Consider the following 21,467-nt stretch of genomic DNA (forward strand, 5'->3'; position numbering starts at 1 on the left):
AGAGAAGGAGGAGGAGGAGGAGGAGGGTGAGAAGATGTAGAGGAGAGGAGTGCTGATCTAAAAGAGGTGGTGGGGGGTTCATAACTATGAGTGAGAAGAGGAGGAGGAGGAGAATGGGGGGGGGGGTAGTGTGAAGCGAAGAGGGGAGGAGAGAGGGGTGGTAGGAGTGAGGGTAAGGGAGGGGTTTAAAGGGTGGGCTTTTAGTCATTGTCAGGCAGTGGGTAGGAGAGAGAAAGAGAGAGAGAGACAGAGAGAGAGTTAGAGAGAGGTGCATCCAGGCAGACCAAGTGAAGAGCGTGTGTGTGCAAACTGGGATGAGTAAATGCACAGAGCAGCTTAGCTGTTGATACAGCCAGAGACAGAGGGAGAGAGAGAGAGTGAGAGAGAGAGTGTGTGCACGAAAGCAAGCGAGCGAGAGAGAGAGAGGGTGAGAGAGAAGAAGTGAAAGGGAGAAAAGGGAAGAAAGAAGCAGAGAAGACAAAAGGGAGGATACTACATCTACAACTATGCTGTGCTGCATAAGAAGAACCAAACCGGTAAACTGCTCTTTTGTTTTCGCTTCACCTCTGAATTCAGCTCAGCTCTGGTGACAGAATGCTGCAGTTCCACTCTGAACTTTGTGACTGTGGGTGTGTGGTCTGATGAGGATGCTCGAGGTGGGATCAGAGGAAAGAAATGGGGGGTGTAATTTGTGTTGGTCTGGAGGCCCCGGCTTTGACAGGAGTGTATCCACACAGCCCAGACACGCCTAGTTAATGTGATTATCCTGCATGAATGGATGTTGCCACGATGCCTCTCAGACCTCACACTGCACTGGCAGAGCGGCACCAGGCTGCAACTTGATCTCGGGGCATTCCCTCGTATTGATCAAGCACTTGTGTGAAAAAGTGAACGATTATTGATAGACTCTGAATGGTCTCTGCTCTTAAAGCCGGGGACACTCCCCTGGTTTGTTCAGGAGCTTCTCTCAACTCAACCCAATGCACCATTGTTAACGATTCTTCAGATTAATCAGGGGCGAGCGACAGAGCTGCTGGTTGACGCCTTGAATGTTAGAAAACTAAGACGCTACTTCTGCTCTCCTGAAGCGTGCGGCACAGGAAAGTAAAATTTCCACAGTGAGGAGCGGGAAAAAAAGGGTGGGGTACGGACTGAGAGAGCAGCACCATCATGTGAATGGCCTCAGGGGAACACAATGGGAATAAATGAGTCTAACTGGATTATCATAGCCCTTCAGCTTTATAAGTGGATCCTGTCAATGGAGGGTACCGTGAAGTGTGCACTCATTTAAAGGGTGTGGAAGGGTGGTGTTGGGTAGTGAGGATATCCTATGGCTGTTCTCAGTGGCAGTGAATGATAAAAAAAAAGGTGTTGCATGGAATTGGGTGGGTCTGGACAGTGGGGGGGGTGGAACTCTGCACCTCCAGCAGCTATCACGGGGGCTCTGTGTGTGATCAGGTCCGAGCTCCTCGTGCTATCTCAAAAACAATTTTTGATTTTATCGGACTCATAACACAAACTGGATTCTGATGGCACTTGATTGGTTATTAAATGTCAGCCTGCATGAGTCATATCAGCTGTGGCAGGGAGCAGAGAGAGAGAGAGAGAGGGAGAGAGAGAGAGCGAGAGAGAGATAAAGGAAGAGCAGGCAAAGGGAGGCAGGCAGGGTGGAAGGGTGCAGTGTGGCCGGTGCACACGGAGGGGTTGCCGAGAGTGAGGTGGAGAATGAAGGGAGCCGGGTGGGCACAGAAATAGAGGAGGGGGGAAATAAAAAGCCGGGGGGTGGGGGGTGCAAGGTGTGGAGGAAGGTGGAGAGAGGCAGGCATGCAGCAAAGCAAAGCAAAGCAAAAAAGGGAATTATAAGTATATGGTGGCTACAAGAAACATGGATTATGGTCGACAGGGTTGAGCAGGCGCGAATGTGAGGAAGATGAGGGTGGGGAAACACGAAGGAGCAGCAGCCGGCGTGCTGCACACTGCAGCCATGTGGGTGAGGCACCGGCTTCTCCCTCAGAGAGCCGTCGCTGCCTGGAGCGTGCGCATCTCGCCACAGGGGGAAAAGAAGAAAAAAAATTTGCCCGACCTGCAAGCACTTCTCCTCCTGCTCCTCCTGCTTTTCACGAGCAGGGGCATAAATGAATCCAGACACATTGGTGTTCACGGATGGGCGAGCGGAGAGCGTGCTTTACCGCCTTCAACCAAGACACCGCTCCTGAGGGTGCTGCTGCCACGGTGGAGTGTTGAGTGCTGTTGCAACCTCCTCACTGTTGGAGTGGCTACAAGCACTTAATTCAACACGCTTTTAGCAGTGCAGATATCTTCAGCTTTAGGTTAATGGAAATTTAGATGAAAAAAAAACAACATTATCGGTTCAACCACAAAACATGGCGCCTATCCTTGACTCAGGGTTTCGAGGAAAGAGCAAGGATCAAGCTCGTAAGGCTAGTTCCGTATGAAGTTATTCTCAAAATCATGGGTTCCTCCTTGCATCGGCCGGCTCAGAGCTGCCGTTTCCCTAATGATTGAGGCCTTCTCACCACCTCCCGCCCATGTCTGCTCCTCTGGCTTCGCCCCACCTCCTTTCACCAGTTCTCCTTGCACCAGGACCATACCTAGGTTTACCTGGAGCTTCCATCCTTCTCGAACACACTCCAAATATCAAACCCAGACTGCTGACTTAGAGAAAACGATCTCCTCTTACACTGTGCCTCCTCGTGCCCTTACCTTCAGCCACAGCCCATGTTTCCTTATCCTACCCCCCTCCCCCCTCCCAGGAACCATGCATGTCCAAAATCCCAGCCTCTTTCCTCGAGTTCCTCTGCACTTGCCCCTCTTCCCTCCATCCACGCCGCCCGGCCCCTGTGGGATCAGCGGCGATTGCGGAGCCTTTGTTCAGGCAGAGAGCCGGCATAATTGAATTAAAGACTGCTCCAGAGGATGTAATGACGCTGGCATACGGCTGCTTATTAGTTGCTGCGGTGCATCTTTTCCTGGGCCGTCGTAAAAAGAAAACAGCGCATCCTTTACCATCGCTCATCAATTCCCTGTCAAAGGAGGAAGGGGGGGTTGGGGGGGAGAGAGAGGGAGATGGTGAGCGAGCAAGGGCTGTGGCAGTCACCACCTGAGCCCCCCTCTCCTCATCTGCAGGAGATAGCCGGCTAAAAGGGTGTGGTGCTCCGCCGTGTCTGGCTGCATGTGTGTGTGTGTGTGTGTGTGTGTGTGTGTGTGTGTGTGTGTGTGTGTGTGTGTGGTGAGAAGGGAGATGCGAGAATGAGTGGGCAGCAGCTTGTTCAGTGAGAAAAGAGAGTGAAAGACGACCAAGAGGGAGAAAAAGGAGATATTCAGCAGTTGCAGACAGCAGCCAGTCTGAACGGTTCCTGCAGAACAAGCAGACAGCCATTGGAATCATGCTGGTTTTATAGGTGTCTATGCAGGAAGTCAAATGATCCCTCTGGGTTGTTAGTAATAATATGACAAATGTGAAGGGAGTTTTTCATGTTATTTAAATGAGACCATACTCATATCATATGTATCATATGTATCTTCAGTAATTTTCCATTAAAGTGACTGATATAGAGTGAATTCGGCTGCTGCACCTGTTAGGTGTGTGATAGAAAGGGGCCTCTGCAATATAACGTGCTGTCACTCCACCATTATCAATGCAAATATTACCTTTAGTATTCCTCCCCCCCCCCCTCTAGCCAGCAGCGTTCCATCTGAGGCCGGGCCGAGCGGCGAGGTGAAAAGGGAGTGTCCCTCTTGAATGGATCAGGATAATAATTAAAGAAGAACCTGATCATATGCCTCCCTGATGGATGCATTAGGAGTGAGCTGTGGCTCTGTGGTAACTCAACCAGCACCATGTCTTCCTCCGTTTCTCCTCCCTTCCCCTCCTCCTCCTCCACCCCCCCAGGCTGAAACAAGTCCCTAATGGCACTGGCAATGAGGCAGTGCGAAGGTGGCGGATTGTTGCTGTGTGTCACCATTGGGGGATGGTGTGTGTGTGTGTGTGTGTTTGTGAGAGAGAGAGAGAGAGAGAGAGAGAGAGAGAGAGAGAGAGAGAGAGAGAGAGAGAGAGAGAGAGAGAGAGAGAGGAGAGAGAGAGAGAGAGAGAGAGAGAGAGAGAGACTGTGAGCGCAGTTATGGATCTGTCGGTAAACCATTGACTCTGGGGTGTGGTTCTCACGACAGCCGGTGCCCACCCAAGGACAGAGGCAGAGAGGGGAGAGCAGGAGCTCAGGCTGCGGCCGGTAGGCAAATCTGTAACAGACACATCGAGCAGTCAGACAATGTGCTCAACACATTTTAGCACAGCCATTCGTTACCTTCACAGACAGGGCAGACAGGCACACTGGCATCCGGACGAATTAACCTGTGATATGCTGTACGTTCAGATTTTGAACACAGCGATGGCCGTCATTAAATTTTTCTCCAAGATGTGTAACCATGTAAGTGTGTCCCACAGAAAATATCTAATTTTCATAACATTATACTGGATCCATTATAATCCAAGAGAATCCTATTGAAAACACACTTTTTCTGCTGGATAATAAACAGTTTTCATCGGTTTAATGTGGCGTATCTAGAGCAACCAGCAACGACCATGTTCAAAGGGGGAAGCACCGCAGGCTAATTGTAATAAGTAATATGATTAACCTGATCATGCAAATATGTTGTCTCTCTGCAAATGAATCAAGGACATGGTGGAGTCTTGGCGTGGAGGGAGTTGTGTCTTGTGGTGTGCTGCACCTTTGGGAGGTGCTGCTGTATTTATGAATGGAAATGTGTGCCGCAAAGACACTGAGTGGAACAGAGCCTGCAGGAGGGTGCGTGACCGGAGTTCAATTAACAGTCAGAGTCTTTAAGAAGACAATCTCAAGGTATTTGCTGCAGTTTCTTCTGCGTAGATGTTGAGAGGTTTTAAGCTATTGCTCCACTTTGGGTTATATATTTCAATAAATTTCTGGTGACAAATTTGAAAGTAGAACTGTAATGATTTTACAGTCCATGGTAACAGATGACAGCAGTCAGATAATCACAGCGTAGCACTTTTAGATGGTGATTCACAGACAAATGTCAATAATTCAAATGATGATGCTAGAGTTGTGGTCAGACCGGGCTCTTCCTTCCCCTTGTCTCCATGCACTGATATGAGATCACTTGGCACTCTGCTGGTATTTTATTACATTTGGACAGATCCACACCCAGATCTCTAAAGTAAATGACATCCCCCTCTGTTCCAGAAATGATGTCATACCCCCCCCTATTCCCAAACACCCTCATCCATCGCTCCCTCTTTCTCTCAGTCTGACTCACCGTTCGCAGCCAGTAAGTAATTCTATTTAAGTTAAGTGCTTGGGTCAAAATTTTGGCAATTGCGAGCACCTATGAGATCAGATATAATAACGGCCCAATAAGTCATCAGAGGCCAGCGTGTGTTTTAAAGCAGAGGGTGTGCCAGTATGTCTGCCTCCATGTCTGCTCCAACAGCTCTGCACTCGCTGAAGTTTATTTCAACGCATAGTAGTTAATTGCTGTTCGGTTTTCAAGCATAAATCCCCAGTCTAAAGGAGCAGCATAAATTCCCTAAAAAAAAATCTATAGATTTATCGAGGTTTTTAATATTGCATTTCACAAAATTGCTTCAGAGATATGGCGTGGTGTACTGCTGGGCGGCCCAGGGCAGGATTTACACCCTGGACCCAGGAGATTGCATGTGAATAAAGGTGGAGGAGGTGAATATACCAACACAGCTGCACCTTGGCCTCGCTGCTCCAATATTGCACTGACACACTGACCCTGAAGGGGACATGTTGGTTTAGGGCCTCTGGCTCTTTAATCATGTCGTGCAGATGTGATTCCTCACGCAGGCAGCTGTCCGAGTCAAAGCTCATCTCTGATAGAATGACACTGGCAGAGGTAGGTCTCAGGAAACAGACGGATGGATGCAGCTCCACGGAACACTTCCACATGAATTCCCTGACCTTAAGCATTACTGCGCTGTGACACAGACCACTTACATACTGATATACAAACATACGTACACACTCACCCCCCACCCCCCCGCTGTCCAGCCCGGCACCGCGCCCTGCTGCTGCCACCCCACACAGCCCCTCCTTACCCATGCTGATTGCTCCCCCTGATTTACGAGTTTCTATTGGGCCATTCCCCCGAGGGGTCAGGTGCACTGCCAATCAGGGTGACATATAGTCTTTCATAGCACCAACCAGCAGACAGCGTCGTGATGAGTTAGCACTCTGGTTGTCAAGGTAACCTTTGATGGTTGGGAGGGGTATGGCAGTGAATGCTGTGGAGCTTCCAGGCAGCTCGTTCCCTAGCAGCCAGAGACGGAGCAGTAGTATCTGACTGTAACTCAAGATAAAGGCTAGATATTTTTGGGAGAGAGACCCTCAAATTTGGGGATATTTTTGTATTTTTTCCCCTACTCACAGACACTGACAGAGCAGTTCTACAATTTAAGTTTAATCATCTACTGATTTTAATTCAGCAGCGTTATCAAAAGGGAAAATATCAACGTCATGCCTGGATTGTATAACCACAATAAATGCCGGGAGTCATTTGTCGAGCCCCAAATCCCAGCGTATCTAATTCATTATGTTCGGAGAATCAACCCACACACAAATCTGTTATTCTCACGATTCACCGTGCCACTAAATCTCCCTTATGCAGCACACATGAAGTGGTACAACACTGTACAATCATTCCACTGTCAAAACAAACACTGGCTTTTGACAAAGCCGTGATACCTGGAAGGACAAAAACCCTCAAACCCATTTAGCTTCTGCTGTTTTTCACATCTTTATCATTTGGCTAACCTATGCTCCACTGCCTGCATGCTCTTTGACTATTTCTGTTTTGCTTCATATTGCTTATTCACATTCATTTAAGGTGCACATTTGAATCTTTGGGCCAGTTGAACCTTGGCTATAGAATATTTTCTTTGATTTGTTTGCCTGTTCATTTCGAATGTACTGATTAGTTTTGTTTGCCACTTTCAGTGCTCATCATTCATTCCTTTATTTGATTTGATTTCTTTTCATTAGATTTTTATGACTCATAGCACAACCCACTATTTGATGGACAACTATGGATCCACTCACCCAAGGTAATATCATGGAACCCCTTTTAATGTTTCATCATTTACTATCCTATTCCTAACTCTGTTCCTTATCCACTCCTACACTTATTCTAAAAAAGTCCTGAAACCCTAATCCAAGCTTTCCCCAGTCTAAAACTCTCCAGTGACACACCAGTTCATAAGTTAACTAACAGCTCCCTCTCATAGCACATACGTATGTCTCTTTCTGTCTTCTGACCTTCCAACTCATGACATATTGTATCTACCCTTGGTGGGATTATTAATCCAAATAAAAGTATGCCAGCATGATTATTTGGGATGATCATCTTCAATCTACCAAGCAACAGGGACACGTTTTTAGTCTAGCAACCAGTCCCTTTGCTGGTTTCCAGTGGACCTCCCACTGGAAAAAGTTAAATGTTTAACCATTTTGAAAATAATACCTCAATCGGTGACACACAAAGAATTAAATTAAATTGTGTTGATATAGATTGTTAATGTTAATTTGCGCAAGCCTAATTCATCTGTGTGTTGCCAACTGAGGTAATGTTTTACGTTGTTAAACGATTTTCTTTTTTCAGTGTATACAGAGCTGAGTATGATGTTAACCTGCTGTATTTTCTGTTGACTGCCAGGTGGAGAAGAACGAGGACGCCGACCAGAAGATTGAACAGGATGGCACCACCAACAAACCTGAAGATAAGGCCCACAAGGCTGCCACCAAAATACAGGCAAGCTTCCGTGGACACATAACTCGGAAAAAGATGAAAGATGGAGATGAAGAGAAGGAAGGAGACAGTCCTGCTGGTGCAGAGGAGGCGACAGAGGGAGGAGACGAGGTCAAGAAAGCAGACGGAGAGGAGGCACCTGCAAAGGAGGAGGAGGCTGCAGGAGAGGAGACCAAGAAGGAGGAGGAAACAAGCCAGGCCAAGAGCCCAGTGGCGGACAAGCCTGCTAATTCTCCAGCAGCTGCTGCTGCTGCTTCTCCTGCAGGCGCAGCAACGTCTCCCGTCGCAGCCGCCCCAGCTGTTGCATCTCCTACGGCCGCCACAGCGCCCTCTGAGCCCCAGAAAGAGGAGCCAAAGGCTGAGGAGAAAGCTGAGGAGAAGCCCAAAGAGGTAGAGGCCCCAGTGGCGCCAGCCAAGACTCCCACCATAGCCACAGCTGAGGAGAAGAAGGATGAGGAGAAGAGTGAAGTGAAGAAGGAGGAGGCCAGACAAGCCGACGTGCCTGCTGCTGTCAGCCCGACAGCTGAGAAGGAAGAGCCTAACCAAACAAAAGAAGGTATGCTGATTATTCCTATAATGTTCTTTTAGAAAAATATTCATTTCAGTAAAATTCAAAACATGGCACGTAGACAAGCACATGCCAAGTAAAATAAGCCCACTTGTATAGACACTACGAACACTGAAGTGTGTACGTGTTTGTGAGGGCACTGAATTCTCAGACAAAAACTAATTCCAGACACTTTCACCAATCAAAAGGCAATTTAGTGTAAACATCTTATAAACGGAGAATACGAGAGCCCTCCCTTAGTCTGCTTGGCAGGCACCACTGGAAATAACTGCTTGTTGGGTCTTTGGGATTTAAAGATCTTTGGCAGAGCTCCACCTCTCGCTGGTTAACAGAGAGAGACGCAGCTCAATATTAGATTAGAGAGAATTGCATTTTAGCCTGTGCAAGATGGGAACTCCATATTGATGAGGTGTGGAGATACGCAGGGTGAGCTATGGTAAAGAATGAGGAATGAGAACTTGGGAATGGTCATATCTCAAAGTTATTGTGAAGAAGTGAGATTTTATTATTTGCTTAATGAGAATACATCGCTTTGAGTCACAAACATCTTGGATGAGATTTACATGATAACAGAACCTGTTATTCTTGCTGCTACAGACGTTGACTCAAAAGACATTGACTCATCCCTGATGCCTGGGCATCCAACAGCAGATAATAGATTCCAGAGCATACAACCATGAGATGTCCAATCATAGCAGAATGTGCCTGTGAGAAGAAACTGGAAGGTCGTACAATTATATGTTGATAAAATGCACTCCCACAACATTCAGTTGACCTGAACTATATTTCTGGTCCAAGGACTCTCAGACTGGGTCAGACAGGTAGTTAATGGAGCTTGCTCAGAAACACACACTCTCTCTCTCTCTTACACACACACACACACACACACACACACACACACACACACACACACACACACACACACACACACACACACACACACACACACACACACACACACACACCAACTGGAGAACTACATGGAAACTAGGTCACCTAGGCAGCAGTCTCTCCCTGTTGTCATAGTTACCGCCTCAATGGGATACCTGGCCTGCATGAAGCACAGAGGCGATAACAGGTGCTCTGATTTAAATGAATGATTAATGACTGGTCACAATCCACACAAACAAACACTCCTCTCCACTAAGAGCTGCTAATTAAAACCCCACCGCTGCTCTTAATCTGCTTTACCAACTGATCTGACTCAGAGAGCAAATTAATATTTATAACAAAGTCACTTGGTTAGTGTTTTTCAAACGCACAGGCTGTGTTACACGCACAAGGACGTAGCTACTCCGATCTGACTGAATAATTTATGAGGTGGCCTGTGTATGATCCACATTCTCCGCCAAGGATCCTTTGTCCTTTGTCCAGGGTTCACTTAGTTACATCTGACCAAGCTGGTAAATGTCACAGAGTGATGGTGTAGCACCTTACATCCCTACAATTGACAACAAACAGGCAGTTTAAAGACAGTTAAAGTATTAAAATGCATTAACAAGCTATAATGGCACTCAGTAAAGCACACACCTCCACAAAGGCGCAATAGCTCTTTTAAATTCAATCAAGCTGCACTGAATTGCACATACTCAAATAAAGTGACAGTTTCCAGAGTTCATGTCTCAAAACGGATTGATATAAACCCTTCCTTTAAATATGCCAGATTATTCCCCATCAAGGTCGTTGAATTATTTCCTTTGAAACCTTTCAAAAAAGGCCCTATTTCACAATGTTAAAGAAAGTAATGAAAAAAAATCCTCGGCCTTCCTCCTGATCTGGATCCTTTTCTTTAGTCTTTTTTAATTGTTCCCATAAGAAATACAGCAATCTCAAGCATAGCACGAGGTTGCTGTATTTCATGAAACTTTTAGGGCACATTTAGAAAGGTGAGAACAAAACAACTTATAAAAATGTATAATACAAATAGGAATAAAATAAAACATCAAAATGATCCGCAACTAAATTTAATGAGTTTCTCCATGACCCATAACACATCCTTCCACCAAGTTTAGTGGAAATCCGTCCAGTGGTTTTTGTGTTATCTTGCTTACAAACACAAACAAAGAGACAGGGGTGAAAACGTAACCTCCTTGGTGCGGAGGCAGTAAGACTCAAATGAAAAGAAAGTGTTCGAGTGTAAATACTGGTTGGACATTTTTTATTATAGGCTGCATACAAAATACTGATCTGGGGATGATTGCTGCCGATCCAAGTGTTAGTTTTTTTTTACATTTCTTATTTTCTTTAAAAGGGTGATTGTTTTCCCGTCAACAGTGAAACTAAATCACCATTTTAGTCTGCAATATCTCAGGGTGTAGTGAACTGGGGTGACCCGCCTGTCAGAAAACGGAGAAGTGACGAGCTCGGCACTGAACTGGGTGAAATTGCATTTGCATCTCACAGTTCAGTGGCGTCAGAAAAGGACATGTGAGAGTCTGTCATACTAGCTAACAAGCTAATTACCACTTACCTGGAAGGTCTGCTATGACTCATGCTGTCTTGAGTCGCACACACACACACACACACACACACACACACACACACACACACACACATTGGTAGAGCATTAAAACTGAGATGATCGTTTCCACTTCTTTCTCTGTCTCACTTTCACACACGCGTAGACACACACTCGTTCATACACACACACTCCCACACACATGCACTCCATCACTCCTATTCCCTATGCAATGATGTCATTCTTTGATATCGGCCCATTATATTAAAAGAGAATGAGATCACCAGGGTATGACATCACCCGACTTGGTCAGACACAATAAAACAAAGATCCCACAATCAATGTAACCCATTTATTTATTTTATTATTCAGAAATGACTCATTTTTACTCTTAATCTCAAAGACAATACATAGATATAATAATATAATAGATTTAAAAAGAGGAATGGCATAGAAAGAGAAATAGAAAGCATCAGAGCGACAATCCTGATTTGGAGTGAAGCCACAACAGCATGTTGTTACAGTGCAGTACACAGTGGGCATCACACGGAATGAGACGTGACAGGCTGAGATGCTGCTGTTAGCGGCGCGATGTCAGTTAAAAGGCTTCATGGGTCCATTAGGAGCACTCTCTTTATTATTTACGCAGCCAATGTGGGACTTCAGACATCAGGTTGCGTCTGGTGGCTGCCGTGCTCTCAGTTTCACTCCAGTTGTCCTCGTGTGAACATCATGGAATCGAGCACACTGTTGTTCCTCCTGTGTTTTCTATCAAAATGAAGAAGAAGCTCCTCTTAAAGTCAAACCCTCCCGGCCACTGGCTAATTTTCTTCTTTTTGCCCCCCCCACCCCGCCCTTTTCTTCTCAACCTTACTTGTCATTTTCCTCCTCTCCCTTTGCATTTTTTCTCTCTCTCTCCCTCTTTCCCCTTCGGCTCCCTCCCTCCACACAGATGCTGCAGAGGAGTCTAAAGCAGAGGAGGCGACCCCAGTGGACACAGCGGCGGAGGCCACCGAGTCCAAGGACGACTAAAGCAAAAGTCGAAACCTGAAGAAAGCAGAAATTAAGAGTATGAAGAGTAACACAAAAACAAAAATCTAAAAAGGTTGCTCTACGCCTTCCCGATGAGAGGGCAGTCCGTTTCTATTTGTTTGTCATTTTTTGTGTGGCAATGATTTTCTCATGTTGGGGGGAGTTTCCAGCGTGAAGTTTTTTGGCTCAAGCTAATACTATAAGGAAGTGGTGATGGTGATGATGATGATGATGATGATGACGAGGATGACGATGTTGATGATGTTGATGATGTTGATGATGATGATGATGTTGATGATGAAAAATGATTGTTCCAATGACGATGGAGGATTTGATTGGGAACCTTCACTATTTAATGTAGGTGAAATAATGGTGGAACGATCGCTCCCGACTGGATGTTCACACATTTAAAATGCGTGGCAGATGCACCATAGTTTATTTGCATCGCAACGCACTTTCTTTGTCACACTTAGTAAAATCCGATCTGCAATTGCACGCACAAAAACAAACTGGTTTTAAAATGCAACTCTAGTTTTCGACACGGCACAAGTGTATTGAGAACACAACGAAATAGTTAACGTACTGACACATTGAACGGAAAATAGAATGTATAGTTAAATGTGTGATGTGTCCAGTTGGGCGGCTTTATCCTGAATCCAAAAACCACACATAGGACAAGACTGTCACTCTCTGTTCTGCTTGAGTCATTCAAGCTTGGTTTACACCCCTTTTACAAACTCTCTGTTTACTCACATTTATAATAAAGGACCTGTTGCCATTTGAATGGCATGATCATATTATAAGCTATAGAAATCTGCTATAGTATTGATGTAACTGGCTCTTACATGACGATTTGAGTTCTGCCAACCAAACGTGAGAACAGTAGCATGAACCATCGAACCAGATGCATGATGGGAACTCTCCCTCTGAGAGGAACTTTTTCGCAGTCACAAAAACTTAAGAGGTGTGGCGGCTTCTTTTTGATGTCTTTGGTGTTGTTATGACAGTTTATATGAATTGGAAAAATACTCTTGCACTGATGTTATGGAAAAAAAGAAAAACGCTAAAAAGAAAAATCAAACAAACGAGCAAAACAAAAAATACTTTTCCTATGTTCCAGTGAGTGCAATGTCCAGTTTCAACCTTATCAAGGAGTTCAAACTTGTGAGAAAAAAACATGAAAAAATAAAAATGGTTTCAATGTCTGTTTTCAAAATAAAGCAAATGTGCCAATTACCATCATAAACTGTGGAGTTTGTTTAAAGCTGTGTGTCTCATTCTCTGTGAACAGTTGCCCAATGGTTCAGTTGAATCCCCCCCCCCCTGCTATTTCCTAGCTTTCTTTATCTTTTAAATTGTTATGAAATAAATAACAAATTAGTTATAGATATACACACAAATCAAGCATATCAAGATACTTTGATTCACAAACCTTCCTTTAAGTTCTTAGTTTCAAAAACAGCTTTCCTGCCACATATTAGACGAGAGGATTCATTGACATTATTTAGGTCATATCTGTCTGTTCAATATAAGCTGGAGACAGTTAGCTTAGCTTAGCATCAAGGTTCTTAACAGGCAGCTAGCCGGCATCTGTCTAACGTCTAATGAGCACTAAGTAAAGGACGTTTCATGTCACCGCTTGTAAATCACTGTCTGACCGTGTCAGAAAACAAATGGTGACAGTCCACCCTGGGGGGGGGTATGCTGTTTAAAATAAGGGGATAACGATCCCATTCGTTGGACTGCAACCGGTTGAACATGTTAAAAAAGTGCCACAAGTCTTTGCATAATAAATTTAAAATGAGAGCTACACAGAGATGTTGAATGATTGTCTCTCTCCCCTCTGCTTTCGGATTGTTGGTTTTCACAGAACAGGAAGTGGCCCCACCCTTCCCCCCTTCTTTTGTGTGATCTGTACAATGACGGTTAATGAGAGTGGTTGTGCACAGAGGTCAGTATCTGGATAAACCTCAGGATGAGGAAACAACCGACCTAATGGGTGTGGCAGTGAAGATACTATCTGGAAGATCATTTCCCCCCCAAAAAAGGGCCAGATGTGTTTTTCATTAAATAGGTTCAGCGCAGGATGGGGAAATATTTAACGTGTTACTTTTTGAGCTTTGTTGATTTGTTTTCTTTGGGCAGAGTCAGAACTGTTGTTTCCAGTCTGTGTGCGGAGTTTAACTGATCTGCTGCTGGCCCACAGTACTCATGGAATTACTGATGTTTCAAAGGTTTCAACTCCTCACTACTCCTTACTATTTCTTCCTTGATGCGTCAGTCTTACTTAACAGCAAAATGGAATCTGGGATAAAAGCAGATTATTTGCAAAGCCTTAGCAACGACTGCTTTACACACTTTATGTAGAAAACACAATATGGCTGTCAGTAGACAAGTTCGCACAGCTACCAATATTCTGATACAGACAATGAGTACCTCTTTATCACATTATAACATCCTGTAGGAGTTTTCACAGTATTTTGTGACTACATACAACATAGGACACTGCTGGACGTCACATGCCGACGTTCAGGTGTTGAAAAGAAGGAAAAATAAAGAGCAAAATTACACAGAATACAATTATGGTAGCATCGTGCATTGAATTTCATGATGATGTTTATTAAAGGAGACCTATTATGCCCATTTTACCACAAGTTGATATGGTTCCTTGGGGTCTTAATGAAATGTCTGTAACATTTTTGGTCAAAATACCACAAGGATCATTTAAAACAGCAGCCTTCTTACCCTGTCTAAAACAGCCCTCTTCAGATTGACCTGTTTTGAGTCCCCCCGCCCCCCCTCTCCTCGCCCCGCCCCCTCTCACCACCCCGCCCCCCCTGTCAATCACACACACACACATCCACTTTCACGTCTTAAATCTCTCCTTAGCATATTTAAGGTTGTTAAAATAATTTTAAGTCACTGTCCTACACATATATTTCTGTATTTGTTTGTTGTGTTTCTTCATTGAAGCTACAATTTTAAAACTACAACACCTTCTGATAAGGATGTACATTTATTTAAATACATGCATTAGATATGTGTGTATACAGTATTTAATTGTATGTGTATATTTATTCATACAGGGCATATATACACACACACACACGCACATACACAGACACACACACAGATAGACACAGACACACACACACACACACACACAGGCAGACAAAGGGATGTGGGGGCTAGCTTTGGAAGCTAACACTGCTGCAACTTTTGCGGCGAAATGCACTTAAAACCCCGGGTATGAGTCTATTATAAAGAGAGCGACGGAGGCGTCAACGAGCTGCTGGTGACCGGCACCGGTTCGTGCAGCTCGGGCTGCGTGGAGCAAATCTGTAAGAGCCACAAAAGTTATAATGCACAGCTCTCCCCCCCCCCCCTCCTCCTCCTCCTCCGCTCCGCCACCCTGGCGCTGAGCGAGCCCCCGGCACCGGTACAATGCAACCGGAGACCGGGGGGGGGTCCTTGAACACGTTCCGGTGCTAGTTTCTAACAAAGACAGACACACACAGAAGCTACGAGTCGGGTTAGCCTCCGAGTGCACTGTTTTCTATGTAAACGTGCGGCATGCCCGGGACGCCACAAACATACACACACACAAGCTAGACTCCGAGAGCATCGTCCTCCACTCAGGACCCGAAATGGGATCTCTCCCCCCACCTCCCAGTGCGATGCTTCCCGGGTGGGGGGCCACATGCAATACTGCTGTAAATACGTTCACAAGCAACCATTCCAGAAAGTGCTGGAGCTCTAAACACAAACTAGCAGCTAGCTACCGTTAGCTCCCTGCTGATACACGTAAAGCATCCAAGTGGCCACAGCGGCAGAGACATGGTCCCCAACACCGGGACGTCTCCGGAGGTGCACGGAGGTGCCGGGGCTAACGCTAGCAGCAAGCTAGCGCTCCCGACAAAAAGCTGTTTCTATTTATTCATGCTGCTTCTACCGGGGCAAAACACACACACAGAAGCCAGCGTTAGCTGCTGCTGCTACCCGTAAACACACACTGACACCAACAAGTCACATCCAGCTGAGGTAGCAGAGGCACATAGTCCACAGCATCAACACAGCTCCGAAGCTCCGCAGCTCCTACCTGGAAAAAACACCAACAGCTCGCGGTGTCTCCCGGCTCCGGGTTCGCGCTGCCGGCTTGCGGCTCCCGGGCTCCGGTGGTGGCTGCCGGGCTCCGGGCTACGCGATGGCTCCGGGCTACGGTGGTGCGAGGCAGCTAGTGGAGGCAGCTAGTGCGAGCCGGAGCGCGGAGCGGAGGTCCGGTCGGAGCCGTGATCACGGAGCAGGAGCCGCAGAGCAGGAACCCCGGCTCCGCGTTCACGGAGCCGGGGCTGAGGAGGGAGCTGTGGCAGGTAACTCACCCCAACCGCAGGCTCTGTTTCCTCTGCCTCTCACCCAGCTCCCTGGCTGGTTAGCTCTGTCTTCTGAAGCTGGAGTCACATGAAGACATTTGTGCTGATTTGTGCAGCCCAGCACTGAGCATCTTGGGTGTGGAAGTCGACTCATGCTGCTAGTTAGCTTATCCGAGTGTTTCCAAGGCTTGCAAGACTTTAATGGCGGCCGGCCGGACTCCGATGGACTGAAAAAGTGGGTGGGTCGAGGGGTGGTTCCAGTGGTGGTTCGAGTGGTGGGGGGGGGCGTACTACATGGGCATTTTTAACTATTACGTATTAGTTTGGTGTATTCCCATTCGAGGCCATCTAGAGTATAGTTTCTGACAAAGAGGAACCACAACAAATCGCGGGAGTTGTTTTTTTCCAGAGTTTCTGGGACGGTAGACATGCCAGATACCCAAATTAACATGTAGAAGCACTACAAAAGTGGAATTTTCATAATATGTCCCCTTTAAAACTTCTGTCGGGAACATTTTGTGTATGACATAGTGGACGTAATGTCCACAATCAGACTCTGCTCTTTAACATGTAAACAGGAATATGAATGGAATATTCTTTTAGCATCACAACAACACTATACATCACAAAAACAGAGCAAAGTCCTATTTAGTAAAGATCCACAGTCAGATTGTTGCTGTCCATGTAAACATAGTCATGAAGGACAGATAACTGTTGATTGTGCAGCTTTTGACACTGTGCTGACCACAGCATTCTGTTAAGACACTATTAGAATATCTTGCTTCTATCTAGCTTATACTTTCATTCCACTTTTACATTGAGAACTCACAGTTAAGTCACGATAATACAACCTCTTTTTCTAGAGTAAAGTTTTTTATAACCCATGATGGGTTATAGGCCTTATACTCTTTTTCAAAATGCCTCCCCTCGCTGATATCGATTGCAAATAGTGTTAATTTTCATTGCTCTGCCTATGAAACACTTCTATATGTACATGTAAAGATTAATGATCTTTTCCAAACCCTAAATTAACTGCTGATAAAATAGTTATCACTTGTTAGATGTAACAAATATGGCTATTAAGGTTGATGACTGTCGTATAAGCTCGATCATCAAAAACCTTGATTCTTGTCTGACATTCCAAACCATTTTTTCCTGTCAGCAATATCACTCACTCTACTATGATGCTGAAGACACAATCTTTTCATTTGTGTCTTTCAGGATTTATACTGCAGCACCCTTTTCTCTTCACCTTGTTCTGAGCAGCTTTAATCTTGAAATAATAATAATAATAGTTCACATTATGATGATAATGATAGGTCTCGATTATATAGTTTTTTTCAAATTCCAAATTAGTGTGTTTCAGTGAAAGCAAAATAATGAAATAAAATAAACTAGTCATTTAAATATCAACAATAAATTATATTTCCATCATAGTATACAAACAAACTTTGTCCGATGATGTCAATTTTAGGAAATATCATGTGGTGAGACCATCAAGAAATGACCAATTTGGGACTTCGATGATGAAATACATTCAAAGACAGAAGTAGCATCATAAACCATTTTGCCAAGGACCCATGGAAGCAGCAACAGGTTTGTAACTTTGTAACATTTGGATATCATGTGGTATGACCTTTGTGCTGACCTAGTTTGTTTTCTTTATGAGGCCAATTCTGTGGCCTTAAATTTTTACTGAGCTAGAAATATATCATGTGGTTCGACCAAATGTGGTGCGACCATTGCAGAATGTTTTACATGATAGATATATGTCGTAGATTGGGAGTTTTGGGGCTTTTTTAAAATTCGATTAATGATTTATACACATAAAGTACTTTAGAGTATTATTTTTTTTTCTAATATTTCAGAAACAACGGTTTATGTTAAATTTTTGTACAAAATCATGAATATATACCACCCCAAAAATGTAACATGTAATTTATCTCGGTTATTATGAATTTATTAGTAATTTATTATTTATTTATGTGTTTTTTTATTTATAACAGTTTACATTTATTTGACCAGATGCCACTTCCAAGCAAAATATGCAGCGTGTTAATTCTGACCCTGTAGCAAGAGCGGAGAACCTTGCTCAGAAAAGAGAAGTATATATAAAATCTTTTTAAAATGAAAACTACAAATTAAGCACTTGAAGTACATATTGCTCTTATGTGTTTTTCATTACTGGACCAAATGCACATTTGCATTAAAATGTTCATCTATCATTAGTCCAAAATATATTTTTGATTTATGGCATGACATTACATATCTTTTTAAGCTACAAGAGAAAATATAACATATAACATATAACCTCTAACATATAACCCATAACCTAGCAAAATGAAGCAGCAGTTCAATATTCAATATTTAAGTGTCCTTAGAGAATTAAGACAGTATTTTCATAGGATGAAGACCCTAAGATGGGGTTTGACAGCAGGAAATTAAATATAACTAAAAATAATAATAAGAATAAAACATTTTTAGGGCTGCAAAGCAGCACTGGGTGGGCCCGAGCACATCCATTTTGAAGCGTTGCATGCTTTTTGTCTGAAAAAACAAAAATAACCAGTTCTGAGAGAGAAAGAGACGTGACCTTTGCAAGACATAAAGTTTCCTTTGATCTAGGAAGACTGAAATCAAAGGATTCATGGTCCATGTATCTCCGCGTTACAGAACATCGTGTTTTAATGGCGTGTAATCAAACTTTGACGCCACGCCACGGTCACACCGTGTGATTAAAAAAAAATCCGTCAGTCAGTTTTTATCTCCATCTTTTTGTGATGACACTCATCTCAATTTGAAGTTGATCTGATGAAAACCCTGGTACAAGTGTATCAAAGAAAAAATGTGGAATATGGCCAAAATGGCCACTAAATACAAAATAGCAGGCTTCCTGTTTTGTTTTTTCAATTGCATCTAGAGACTTTTTTGTTTGTCTGGTCATGATACACCTGTGTATTGATTTTTGTGAAGATCGGTCAATGGGAACACCTTCCGGGGGTCTCGGGCTGTCTCGGGGGGCACCGTTGAGCCATTTTGCGACGCCCATTGAAAATTCCTTCAGAATACGTACATTTTCACCACTTTCTAACTTTCTGCAAATTTTGGTAAGAAGTTGAGCATGTTAAAGCCCTCAAAAAGCCAATTCATTTGCCTGAATAATAATAATCCTTACAATAACAATAGGGTCCTCCCTGACCTTTGATCAGTGCTCGGGCCCTAAATACACACACCGACACACATTCACTCTATGCTGGTCTCCAGGTTAGTCCCTCAGATAACACAAATAATAATTTGGCACCAGAGCACAGGTTTCTTATTATATTTCTTATTATATTCAATCATCATTCTATCACTAGTATTTGAATGTGGTCGTTGCATTGTATTTTCTTTGCCTGCTGCCTGTTTGGTTGCTTTCACTCTGGTTTGGAACCATGCTACACAATGATTCTGCACTTTAAATACTATTGATTGATTGATGATTTGCTCATATATTTCAGTAGCACAGGCAACACCTGACATCAATAAGAGATACAGAATACACAACATATTGGTTGTGGTCATTGCTGTCTGTACATGATTGTAAAAGCATTTCGATCCTGGGTTGCATGTGCATCTTGATTCACCAACAGATGCTGATCTGACACCTGACACGGTTTTAATTCTAGAGACCTTTAGTTAACATATCCCGCTTTCATATCACAAGGATGTGCCATTTACAAGGAAAACCGCAGATCTATGCAACTTCAGAATACTCCAGATCATCATCGAAACTAAAACAGACTGAACACAACATTATAATTATGCAAATGCCTATGCAAATACATCGAGTTCAAATCTGACCCAAGTGCCCCCTGTCAAGACAGCATGGTTCAGAGGAAATGTAATAAATAATCATAACCCCAAGGTTAACATAAATACCAACTTCGTTCTCCCACAAGTTGTGTGACCTTCACGCTAATGAAGCTGCTTTGCTGAACAAGAAAGAGCTGGAACGAGGATCCTTTTCTGAAGTTTTGTTCATCGCCCTCTTCTCTCTGACTCACACACTCCGCTACATCTTCCTGCCTTCATTAACTCTTATCTTCATGCTGGAAAGAATCCAACCCTCCTGCTTTTCAAATCACTTGGTTCTCAAATCAACAACTTCTTATACTGTAACATTTAAATTGCATCGCCAACACTCCCAGAGTTTACTCCGGGGCCTTACTCATCAACAGGAAAATATGATTGAGTCTCATTGTCTTTCCTCACCCACAGAAGCAGCTCTGCGGTGCCGGGCTTGTTTTTCTAACCTTTGACACTATTACCTTCCCTGCCCATCTTCAGGGTCAGCGGATAATGATGACGCAGAGCTATGAGTGTGTGTCCTTATTGTCCAAAAACCACAACAGAATAGCTGCATAACTTGGCTTCTTGTGACACCTAGTGGAACACCTTTTAATTGCAAGGCAGAACGCTGCACAGTGATGTGCCATATTGTCATTAAAGTGTATCCGTGGCGACAACACCAGTCTTACCTTTGAACTGTGGCACACCGGAGTGAAACTGAAGCGTTTCCTTGGCGATGAGCTGAATATCAGGTGCAAATTTCACATTTTACGAGCACAAAAATGTCGTCCAGAGAGAACATAACAATTCATATATTGTTTTTATTTGCATTTTACATGGTGATTAACACAACAGTGCCATTAAGTTTCTGTGTGTTCCAAGCTCTGAAGAAAAGGGGAAAAAAGAGCTTACTTGCCCCAAACACCTCAAGCCACATTCAAATACAGAACACTGAATTCAAACAACTTTATTTCGTGTAATGAACATTTTCTCATATACCTTTATTACATATATTTTTTTAGAAACCGACTGCAATTACCTTATGCCATAATAAAGTAAAATAAAAGAGAAAAGAAACAGGACATTTCTGTGTCGTAATCCATGATTGAATCTTAATTCCCTGCGACAAAGGGAAGTACAAACATGATAGTTACATTTGCAGTTTAAATCTTTAAATTTTGACTGGTATAAACTCGATCTTATGGATCTGCTGACTTTACAACATTCTACTGTAGAAACATCATACTATATTTACACACTATGGCGGAAAAGAAAAGAATAAAGTAATCTCAATTTAAAGTCGAGTGTCACCGCTGTAGCTACAGCTCAGTGGAAAGTAAGAAATGATGATTTCTGTCATGTATCTCATGCCTCATGTATG

General features: G+C 43.9%; 1 protein-coding gene across 1 annotated transcript; it reads left to right on the forward strand.

Annotated features, from left to right (window-relative positions):
* Positions 1-506: 506 nt before the first annotated feature.
* Positions 507-11,885, forward strand: gap43 (growth associated protein 43). Its single transcript, XM_061073756.1, has 3 exons — positions 507-536; positions 7,735-8,383; positions 11,806-11,885. The coding sequence occupies exons 1-3, from the start codon at positions 507-509 to the stop codon at positions 11,883-11,885; spliced, it is 759 nt and encodes a 252-aa protein (XP_060929739.1).
* Positions 11,886-21,467: the final 9,582 nt, after the last annotated feature.

Source organism: Limanda limanda, chromosome 6 (genome assembly GCF_963576545.1).
Source record: "Limanda limanda chromosome 6, fLimLim1.1, whole genome shotgun sequence".
NCBI classification, from domain to species: domain Eukaryota; kingdom Metazoa; phylum Chordata; class Actinopteri; order Pleuronectiformes; family Pleuronectidae; genus Limanda; species Limanda limanda.

Excerpts from the sequence above, each read along its gene's own strand:
- gap43 (XM_061073756.1), top strand. The coding sequence starts at position 507 with ATGCTGTGCTGCATAAGAAGAACCAAACCG. Across the intron at positions 537-7,734 it reads GCATAAGAAGAACCAAACCG|GTGGAGAAGAACGAGGACGC; the intron begins GTAAACTGCTCT and ends GTTGACTGCCAG. Across the intron at positions 8,384-11,805 it reads GCCTAACCAAACAAAAGAAG|ATGCTGCAGAGGAGTCTAAA; the intron begins GTATGCTGATTA and ends CCCTCCACACAG.